The 11,326-nt window shown below is 36.0% G+C and overlaps 1 protein-coding gene across 3 annotated transcripts in view; it reads left to right on the top strand.

Annotated features, from left to right (window-relative positions):
• The window catches only part of RIPK2 (receptor interacting serine/threonine kinase 2), a 50,612-nt gene that overhangs the window by 30,004 nt on the left and 9,282 nt on the right, over window positions 1–11,326 (top strand). For 2 of the 3 annotated variants that reach the window (XM_006157548.3, XM_027775329.1), the window contains 3 exons: window positions 2,848–2,933; window positions 7,661–7,750; window positions 9,575–9,665. In XM_006157548.3, coding sequence (XP_006157610.1) covers window positions 2,848–2,933; window positions 7,661–7,750; window positions 9,575–9,665 — 267 coding nt within the window. The remainder of the gene's footprint in view (window positions 1–2,847; window positions 2,934–7,660; window positions 7,751–9,574; window positions 9,666–11,326) is intronic. The other variant, XM_006157549.3, reaches the window with a different exon arrangement.

The following is an 11,326-nucleotide window of genomic DNA, read 5'->3' on the forward strand; positions in this document are numbered from 1 at the left end:
ATGAGTTGTTTTTTTTTTTTTTTTTTCAGTACTTTATTACTGAATAGATTTTTATAATAATGGATATACCACATCTGGTCCTGTTTAGATTGTCTCCAGTAGTTGGCTGTATAAATAATTCTGCTACTGAGGCCGGCTCTGGCTAGGCTGTTAGGTAGAATAAATAATCTAAGGGGGCCGGGAGACACAATGCAATACCGACAGGGAGAATGGGACTGTAAACCTGTCAACCTGGGACCAGCAGTTAGGGTAATGGCTATGTCACTGGACTCCCATGTAGTCTCCTGTGGTTCGAGTCCCAGACCTGGTGGCTTAAACTCACGCTGGGCACGTGTGCGTGTGTGCCTAAGATCCTGAGAGGAGAATGGAGGAGAAGGGATTGCAGCGTGGCCCTCCCGCCTGATTTTTCGCTTTCTGTCTCTCTGTCTCTCCCTCTCTGTCTGTCTTTCTGGTGAGCACACGCGCCCTATAGCAGAAGATCACTCCAAAAAAAAAAAAAAAAAAAAACCTGGGTTTTAACTTAACAAGTCATATTCTTCCTTGCCTGCTGTCCCTTTGGCCATTAGGTGAAATAAAGTCAGGGACTCGAGACTAGACAACTCCTACATTTGTAGTTTCAAATGTCTGGGCCTAATGAAAATTACAAACAAACTTCAGTGTCTGGAAAATGACAGCCCAAAGAATGATCCACTCTAACAAGACCATGCTTGGGGCTAAAGACAATCTTACCCACCCCCCCAAAAAAAAAACCCCAAAAAATCCAAGACTAGCCAGTGCGGGCTACAGTTAAGGACAACAGGTATCCAAACCTGATATAAGAAAACTTGTGACCATTAACCACTACTTCTTTGTAAATGCCTTATAAAAACCCATATGAGGAGGCCAGCAGGTGGCCCGGTGGTTAAGGGCGACGGACTCCAACACGGCCAACGGCTTAAGGCCCAGACCTGGCGGCTTCTTTCTCACTTTCCCTCCCTCTCCATCTCTCTCTCTCTAGTCAAATTAAAATAAATAAAGTAAAATAAAATAATTATTTTTTAAAAATGTGAGACAGGAGACAGGAGCCCTAAGAATATAGTTAGGATATAAGCCCAAAGTAAAATCACACAATGGCTAAGTTTTAAGATGGAGACACAACAGCTCAACAGCAGCACTAGAAACAGCTTGCAGCAGTGACTTAATGACTGAACTAAAACAAAGACTTTTTTTCCTGGTCCCACCATATTCCAGGAAGAAGGTAATGGTCTTTTTGGCCCAAAACTTCTAGGCAGAGAATCACCTGGCCTTCAAACTCACTCAAAATTAGGGGGAAAATAACCAGACCCATCCAACATGTGAACTCCACCATGAGGCAAAGCCATGGACAAGCCCCACGTGAAAACAAGTATGGGCAATGCCTCTCTGATCCAGTTAGAAATTTCTCACCTCAGTTCCTCTTCTGCAACCATTGAGGACCCCCGGGAGCTCTGTTTTTTCTTCCTTCTCTTTTTTTTTTAAGAGATTTTTGCTATAAGGTGTGTGCGTTCATGGGAGAGAGAGACACAGAAAGAGAGAATCTCCCTTCTTTTAATAAACTCCACATGCTTACCTACATTACATCTCTAATTCTTTTGTAAGCCATGGATAAGAACCCATTTTCTGCTGCAGTTGCTGTGCCTGATAACAACCATGCATCCCCACATCCCTGTGTCACTGTGACTATACACATACAGTCTTTGTTGAAAATATTTTCAGTTCTCTCAGGTGAGGACCTGTGAATGGAATTGCTGGGCTGTGTGATAAGTGTATCTTTCATTTAAGAAATGAAAATCTTTTATTTAAGAAATGACAAACTGTTTTCCAAAGCAAATACATCATTTTATGTGATGTGAGGGTTTCAGTTTCTCCAGATCAGTGTCAACATGTTACTGTCTTTTTAACATCTTTAAGCTTTTTTAGTGGTTATAGACTAGTAGCTCATTGTAGTTTTAATTTGCATTTTCTAATGGTGTTAAGTATATTTCTGTGTGCTTTTTAGCTACTTGTATATGAGAACACTTCGAAAGTGGAAAAATTGAATTAGAATATGAATTTATTTTATTTCAAAAGATTTTGAAATCCATGTAATATTTTTATAATATATATTTTCCATTAACCTTTTGAAGACCCCTCATATCACCTTAGGTGAAATTCATCTGTTATTCATTTTTTTTAATTGGGTTATCCATTCTATTATTGAATAGAGTTCTTATTGAATAGTCAGAGTTCTTTATATATTCTACATTCAAATCTTATAGCAGATACATGATAAATAAATATGTTCTCCCAGCCTGTGGCTTATCTTTCCATTTTCTCTTAATAGTGTCCTAAAGTACAAAGGTTTTCAATTTTTTGAAGTCCAATGATCAATTTTTTTATGGATCCTGTTTTTGATGTCATATCAAAGAAATCTGCCTAACTCAAGGCCACAGAAATTTTCTTCTCTATATTTACATTTAAGTACGATCCATTTCAATTTCATTTTTAGGTATAGTTTGAGGTAAGGGTCAAAATGTATCTATTTCCATGTGGATATTCAACTGTCTTTTAGCATTATTTTTTGAAGTCTATCCTTTTTCTCACTGAATTTGGCCAAGCCTCTGTTAAAAATCTGTTTGAACGTAATTGTAAGAGTTTATCAATTGTGCTCCTTTGATATTTATATATATATCTTTATGCCAGGGATAAAGGCTCTTAAAACAGATAAATGTCATCAGTTTGGGGATACTGAATTGGGACTTTACCAATTAAGTTGCGCCTTAGCAGTTAGCATTTCAATTTAATAATTAGAAGCAATCTGAACTCAAATTGTTTTTTTTTTTAATCTAGAATGCTTAATAGAACTCGAACCAGTTTTGAGAACATTTGAAGAGATAACTTTTCTTGAAGCTGTTATTCAGCTAAAGAAAACAAAGGTAAATTGCCAAATGAAGTACTGGAAATTAGAACTTTAAACCATTCATGTAGATTTTTAGTTTAGTTTTGATCTATACACTTTGCACAGATGCAGGCTGTAGTTTGGGGGTGGTAGAGTTTACCAGAGACTATGAATAATGCTGTCATCCCTTTGTCACCAAAGAGCTTTTCCATTTTACTCAAATGGTCACCTTTAGATTTTAGACATTCTCAGAACCCTTTTGTAGCAGATATCAATTTATCAATAAAATGTGTAATGAAAGGCAGTTGTGTACAGTGAATGCCCTTAATCACTATAGGTTTTTTCGTTTGCTTGTCTGCTGATTTTTTAATCTGTATTTCTTTTCCTTAAGTTGTTTTTTGTTTGTTTGTTTGTTTGTTTGTTTGTTTTTTAGATTTTTGCTGTAGTGTATGTGCGCTCACCAGAGACAGAGACAGACAGAAAGTGAGAAATCACTCTCCAAGGGGGATGGACTCTCCACAATCCCTTCTTCTTCATTCTCTTGAGATTTTGGGCACACACGCACTTGCGTCTGGCATGAGCTTCAAGCCACCGGGTCTAGGACCTGAACCACAATTGGCCATGTGAGAATCCAGCAAGGTAACCACTACGCTGTCTGCTGGTCCCTCCTCAAGTTCTAATATCTACAGAGGAATAGATGTCTGGGTTCTTGAACTTTCATTTTTCTTCAGTATTCTTGGATTTTTCCAAGAATATTTATTGCCAAATTAACTGTACAATTTTAATTATAATTGATATTTACTTTTTTTTTTAATTGATTGTGTTTTCTTGTTGTTTTCCCACTCACAGATTCCATGTTGCATAGACCAAAGTAGCAGTAGCAACATTGATAAGAATTACTTGGGACCATTGTCTTATTTACTTAGTCTGGCTCTTGCAGCTCAGAACAATTGAGGGCAACCTGTTACCACAGGATTTTCTTCATGTTACCAGTTGTTTAAAAAGGAACTACAGTCCTCTAAGGCAAAGTGAGCATAGTTTAGCACTTCCTGGGTTGAACGTAATGTCTGATAATAAAAACCACCAGTCAGTCAAACTCTTGGTTTGTGAACAAACTCAATCCACAGTTTACTCATCTTACATGCCATTGCTTGCCCCTTGTGGTTTGCTATATCTGTTGACAGGACTTTTGGTTTAAAAGGGAAGTAGATAAGGAAACACTACCCATAACTGAACTAAAATTTGGGTTAAGGCAAAACCCATCACCAAACTAAAATATTAGCATTTTATTATATACTAAAAACAGTGTTAATATAGTTCTTTTGGTTTCTTTTCACTGACTCCCCCACTTCTGAGTAGGTGCCAGTGTTTTCCAGAGCATTGCATTTCCTCTCCTTAGTAAATACAAACTTCTGATACTACTGCTTTGACCTTATCTTTCAAAATCTCTTTTTTTCTCTTCACAACTTTTCTTTTTTTTCTTCTTCCAAATTAAGATAGCTAGAAAGGCCTGCCGCCTTAGTTAAGAAAGGGAAGAACACCATTTCAGTTCCTTTTTTGCCCTGCCCCCAACTTTAACACAGGCTCTTATATTTCAGACTGTTAATTTGGAGGATAAATTTCGGCTTTTTAAATAAAGTGTATATTTTGAATATTTTACTACCATCTAATAATAAAATCATTTTCTTTAGTGTTTTTAAGTTGCTGTGTTGTTTTCACTATTGTAGTCATTTGTTTCTTTTTTAAAAATTCTTGTATCAGCGCTGTGAAACAATTAAAGCAAAATATCTGATTTTTACAGATGAGATAACTGAGGTCAGGGAAGTTAGTCACTTATACCCCACATAGGTAGCTAATGGCAGGGGGGGGAATAAAATGCAAATTTAAGTCAAAGTTATTTTCTTAAGGAAATTTCTGAAAAGAAAAGTCACTGTTTTAGGATGACTTTAGTTTTTTGAAAATCTTTTTATTTCTTTGAACCAGCTCCCACAATTCATGTTAAACATTTCTATATCTTGAATAGTAAAAGCTGAACAACAACAAAAAAGTTTTTCTTTAATATTCCATTACATTTCTTTTTAGTAACTAATTGACTAATTACCCTAATTGATCCATTGTGAAAAATCATGTTACTAATTGAATGGCTTTATCAAAAATGCTTTGGTAAATTTTATAAGCACAGGGAAACGTTACATAGTAAGAGACATAGGGGACCAGTAAATGGCATTGCAGTTCCATCACTGGACTCCCACGTTTCAAGTCCAAGACCCAGTGACTTCAAACACATCCCGGGCATATGTGCATGCATTCCCATGGTATCCTAGGAGGAGAATGGAGGAGAAGGGATTATGGTGTGGCCATTTCCTTGGGGGAGAGGTAATTTCTTACTTTCTGTCTCGCTCTCTCTCCAGTGAGTGCATGCACCCTATAGCAAAAATCTCTCAAAAAAAAAAAAAAATAGAGATGTTGGGACTTGTTTGGTTGAATACTTTTTTTGAGTGGGTGAGTGGGGAAGGCTGTGGATTAGAAATCAATACAACAATAAACACACAGAGACACACAAGTTTAGAACAGGAAGGATTAGGTGGACCCAACTTTTTTGATGGAGAAGTTATGACTAGGAACTGGCTTCACGTTTATTTTTTTAAAGGGCAGAAAATGGGGGAAGAGGAAATGGAATGTAAAGCCAATTGCTTTAGGATGCAAATCACGTGAAGATGTGAAAATCACTGGCGCCATGTAATTTTTTTTTTGTTTTTACGGAGCGAAATCTGATAAACAGATGTGGCTTACTTTAGCCTCATACTGCCATTGCAGTATCGGGTATTGAGTATCGGGTATCGACAACAACAGGAAGATAACTGATAACAATAGGCAGATAGTGTTTTCATATGTAAATATTTTCATAGCACTATTAAAGAAACTCATGGAAGCACTTTTAAATGTGTTTTTGTATGTGTCTAAAAGTTACTTGTTTTTTTCAGATTAGCCATTTTCACAAAGGTACATAGCCTAAAACTAATTTAAAGGTTCATATAAAAATATACTTCTAAGCCCAGCCTAAGTGGCACAGTACATACATACTGAACGACAGTGCTAGAAGCCACACGGCTGACCATACAGGTTTGGAGCCTTTGGTTGGCCTAAAACCATGTGTCATGGAGTATTAGGCACCCAAGATCCTGAAAAGCTATAAGGGCTGGGCAAAAGGGGATCATGGCCTGATGAAACACTATCAAGGGTGCTTCCCTCTTTCTCTTTCTTTCTGTCTCACACACTTATACACACATGCATTCTCTATAATTAAAAAATGTTTTTAAATATATATTGGAAAGTAATATTGTAGGTATGTTAGATACAGAGATGAGTAGGAGTTTTTTCCTCCTCAAGTTTCTTACCCTTGTATTGGAGCAGGCAGTATAAGTGTGAATAATAGAGCACTGGGCACGATACCCACCTTTTCTAAAATTCTTAAGAGTGGGTGGTGGGGCCAGAAGATGGCATGGTAGTTAAGGTCACTGGACTCCCATATGTCCAGCCACAGTTCAAGTCCCAGACCTGTCAGCTTGCTTTCTCACTTTCTCTCTGTCTCTCTCTCGTCAAATTAAAATGAATAAATAAAGTTAAAATAAAATAATTCTTTGGATCAGCAGATGGTGAATGGCTATATTGCTGGACTCCCATGTAGTCGACTGTGGTTCGAGTCCCGGACCCGGTAACTTAAACTCATACCAGGTGCATGTGCATGCATGCCCAAGATCCCAAGAGGAGAATGGAGGAGCCGGGATTGTGACATGGCCATCCCCCCTGGGGGAATGATTTCCTGCTTTCTGTCTGTCTGTCTGTCCCTGTCTTTCTGGCGAGCACATGCACCCTATAGCAAAAACTTCTCCAAAAAAAAATAATAATAATTCTTTAAAAAAAAAAAATGAGTGAATGACTTTATTTTGGTCTGGGGAAGAATAGCAATGCACAGGTATGTTTTAAAATTACTTAGTAATGACGGCAACTAATCTAAGCCCAGCTTACTGAGATAGGAGTAAATCACTTAGCAATTTTAACACAGAAATATAGTATTTAGAAACATCATCTGCTTAGCAGCTACATTCATTAAATGCCTACAAGTAATCTTGGGGACTCTTTGTGAATATTATTTCTAATTTTCTTATGGTAATCTGGCAACATATGTCTTCAATTGACAGTAAATAACAGATTAAGTCTTCATACCCATGTTCAAACAGGTATCCTGAGATTCCATACCAGATGGCCTCCTGGCTCCACCACTCCATTAAGACATCCTACTTCCTTTATTTAGCCCTAGCCTCAGCTTATTATCTATAAAATGAAAATATTAATTGTATTTATAAGCACAGTGCCTGAAATACAGTAAATATTTAATAATTACAGATAGATACATGCAAACACACATCAAAATTTATTAAGTACCTGCTTTGTAGTAGACACTTTATATTCATTGTCTCAATCTCTAAAATAATCCTGCATAAAGGTATTAGTGCATTTATGAAGTCCTGAGATATATAAATAACTTGTGAAAGCACCAATTATGTGGCAGGATTCAAAGTCTGTCTCTAAAATTATTTCCCCTATCCTACAGTCTTCCTTTTTATATTATATTCTCAGCTTATTCACATTTTCTTTCTATTGAATTTATATAAACATATAAAATATGTCAAATAGATTATATTTTACTTCTGTAATTTCCTAATTACCTCCAACTAAATTACATGTTTCTATTCATTCCAGTTGCAGAGTTTTTCAAGTACTATTCTCTTATGTGACCAAAAGAAACTGGCATTATCTCTGAATGTAGCTGCAAATCATGGTCCACAGGAGGTAAAAGAAAAATTCTGTTAAACTCAAAATGTGAAAAAAATACGAATATTTAGTTTAATTCCTTTTATAGATGGGACACCACAGCTCCACGAGTTTTTAGAATTTGTTATCTAACTCATGGCAATCTCCAGCTTAAAACCAGCTGTTCTTATTCTCAGTTTATTATTTTACTTCTGTAATTTCCTAATTACCTCCAACTAAATTACATGTTTCTATTCATTCCAGTTGCAGAGTTTTTCAAGTACTATTCTCTTATGTGACCAAAAGAAACTGGCATTATCTCTGAATGTAGCTGCAAATCATGGTCCACAGGAGGTAAAAGAAAAATTCTGTTAAACTCAAAATGTGAAAAAAAATACGAATATTTAGTTTAATTCCTTTTATAGATGGGACACCACAGCTCCACGAGTTTTTAGAATTTGTTATCTAACTCATGGCAATCTCCAGCTTAAAACCAGCTGTTCTTATTCTCAGTTTATTGTTCATCCCATCATGTCATAATTCTTGCTTCTTTATTTGGCCTTGAATTCTGTCCCTCTCATTGTTTTACATAATATATGATGGTTTAGATAATATAAGCACATCACTGATTTTGATTCTATCACTGTATTTACACCACCTCATCTTACCACTTAAACAATTGTTTAGAAGAGGGAAAAGCCACTTTTGTTACTATTCAAGATGAAATATTTCTTTAGTAACATACATTCAGATTTATTTTATATTGATAATTTAAGAATATAGTTCACTTTACAAATTCTGAGAAGTACTGATACCTCAAAAAGTTTTCATTGAATTTTAGTTGAATTTTAAAGTACAAAGCATAGTTTTAAAATAAGTTGTATATACAAGTAGTCTTCAAAAAGTTCATGGAAAATGCATATTATGAAAAAACTATACATGAGTTTCAAAATCTTTTGCACCAAAATTTTTACTTTAACTTAACTTTTCTACAGGTTTTTTGAAGCACTCCTGTATACTATTTTATTTGATTCTTGAGCCTATTTGTGCACATTTCTTACATAATTAATATAGCTATTACAGAAAAAAGTACCTTAAAGCCAGAAAGTTTAAATGCTTCAGTGAAGGTTAGCATAGCAAGCATTTCCACAATGGAGCAAGGAGTAGAGTCATAGTTGCCCACACCTCTATGTTGAAGGAACCTGAGCAATTGAGTACAGGCATTTACTCTTAATCTATAGGTAAACAGAATAGCAAATTTCAGATTTCTCCCATCTATTATTCTAGCCACTGAACAAATCTCTTAGAGCATATCTATAGAATATATTGAGAAAATGATTATTTCTAATTTCCAATTATTGCCTTATCTCCCCAATTTAAGTCGGTTTAAAAAAAGCTAACTATCTCTATTGGTTATTTTATATATAGATTGTTTCTTTAATTTTCTAAGTTATAGTTTATAGTAATTTTAAGTCTTTGTTTATAGTAAGGCAAGAGCTAGAATGGGTTAGAAATTAAACCTGTATAACTTTAAAAAAAAATGGGAACCAGCAGTTAGCGTAATGGCTATGTCGCTGGACTCCCACGTAATCGACCGCGGTTCGTGTCCCAGACCCGGTGGCTTAAAACTCACGCCGGGCGCGTGTGCGTGCGTGCCCAAGATCCCGAGAGGAGAATGGAGGAGAAGGGATTGCGCCGTGACCATCCCCCCTGGGGGGTGATTTCTCGCTTTCTGTCTCTATGTCTCTCTCTGTCTGGCGAGCGCACGCGCCCTACAGTGAAAATCTCTCAAAAAAAAAAAAATTTTTTTTGACCTTTACTATTAAAGTTTCCCTAAACCTATTTATCTTCCATTTACTTTAGGAATCATGTGGATCCTCTCAGCTCCATAAAAGCAGTGGCTCTGCTGGAACCTCAAGGTCCCTGTCAGCTCCTCAAGATGACTTTTTATCTAGTATGTTAATTTTCCAATTAGTATTTACTGGGAAAATTTCCTTTTTTTTTTTTTTCAAGATTATATTCTTGGCAAACAGTGATGGTTTATATGAAACATGTCATTGTGAAGAAATTTTTTCTGGCAAAGGCTGGAGCTATAGATATAAAAAGGGGCATTCCAGGAAAAAGAAACAACACAGATGCACAGAAGCAAGAAAGTAGAGAGAACATTGAGCAATTTGGCATAACTGGTAAAGAGGGTGAATGAAATAATGTCAAGGATTGGTAGGATAGAGTCATATCATCATGAATTCTATCATTCACCTCAACTATTTGAGGTTTTTTCCCTCGATAAGGAGAAGCTATTGAGAATTTTTGAGCAAGGTGGACATAAATATTTTTGCTTCAGGAAGATTCATCCTGGTTGGAATATGTAGGATATAATGAAAGGAAAAGAAGACTTGAGATGAGGAGACCAGTTAGGAGACTCTTATTACTATAGTGCTGCTGAGAGATTATGAGAACTAATCTAAAGTAAAAGAGGGAAGGATGGGTCTATATTCATCAGAGATTTTGGTCTTTAGTTTTCCTTCCTTGTCATCTCCTTGTCTGTTTTAAGGATAAGGGTAATTGAGGCTTCATAGAATGAATTTGGGAGGATTCCATCCTTTTGGATCTTTAAAAATAAATTGAGTAGGGTGGGGGTTAACTCTTCTTAAAAGTTTTGTAGGATTCAGAGGTGAAGCCATCAGGACCAGGGCTTTTCTTTATTGGGAGCGTATTTATTACTTATTCAGTCCCATTGCTTGTTATAGGCCTATTCAGGCTTTTTATGTCCTCCTGACTCAATCTTGGTAGATTATGTATGTGCAGGAATCTGTTCATCTCATCCAGGTTTCCTTGTTTGTTGATACAGTATCCTCCAGTGATGTATTGTATTTCTGTTATGTCTTTTGTTATATTGTCTACTTCATTGTGAATTTGATTTATCTGGTTCCTTTCTCTCTTCTTAATTAGCAAGTGCTGTGTCGATTTTGTTTTTCTCAGAGAACCAGCTTTTACTTTCATTTATTTTCTGTATAGTTCATTAATTTTCTATTTCATTTATTTCTGCTCAAATCTTCATTATTTCTTTTTTCTTGGAGCTTTTTGGATTTTTTTGTTGTTGCTTTTACAATCCTCTGAGGCATGATGTTAGGTTGTCCATTTTCCAACTTTCCATCTTTTTCTTATGTGCACTAATTGCTATGAGCTTCCCTATTATGACTGCTTTTATGTTGCCCAGAGGTTATGAAAACTCATGTACTCATTATCATTGGTTTCCATGAATCTTTTTATTTCAGTCTTACTTTCTTCAGTAGTTGTGAAGTCATTCAGGATTAGGTGATTTAGTTTCCATGTATTTGTGTATTTTCAAGAGCTTTTCCTGAAAATCATATCAAGTTTAATTCCTTCATTGTCAGAGAAGATGCTGGATATAGCTTCTATGCCTTTGAATCTGTAAAGGCTTGTTTTGTGCCCTGCCATTTGGTCAATCTTGGTAAAGGTTCCATATGGGAGTGAGAAAAAAGTATATTTTGAGGTGGAAGGTTCTATAGATGTCTGTTAAGTCCATTTGATTCATGGCATCATTTAGATCCTGTATCTCTTTGCTTACTTTTTGTTTAGATGATTGGTTCA

The sequence above is a fragment of the Tupaia chinensis genome, unplaced genomic scaffold (genome assembly GCF_000334495.1).
Source record: "Tupaia chinensis unplaced genomic scaffold, TupChi_1.0 Scaffold000547_1, whole genome shotgun sequence".
Lineage (NCBI taxonomy): Eukaryota > Metazoa > Chordata > Mammalia > Scandentia > Tupaiidae > Tupaia > Tupaia belangeri.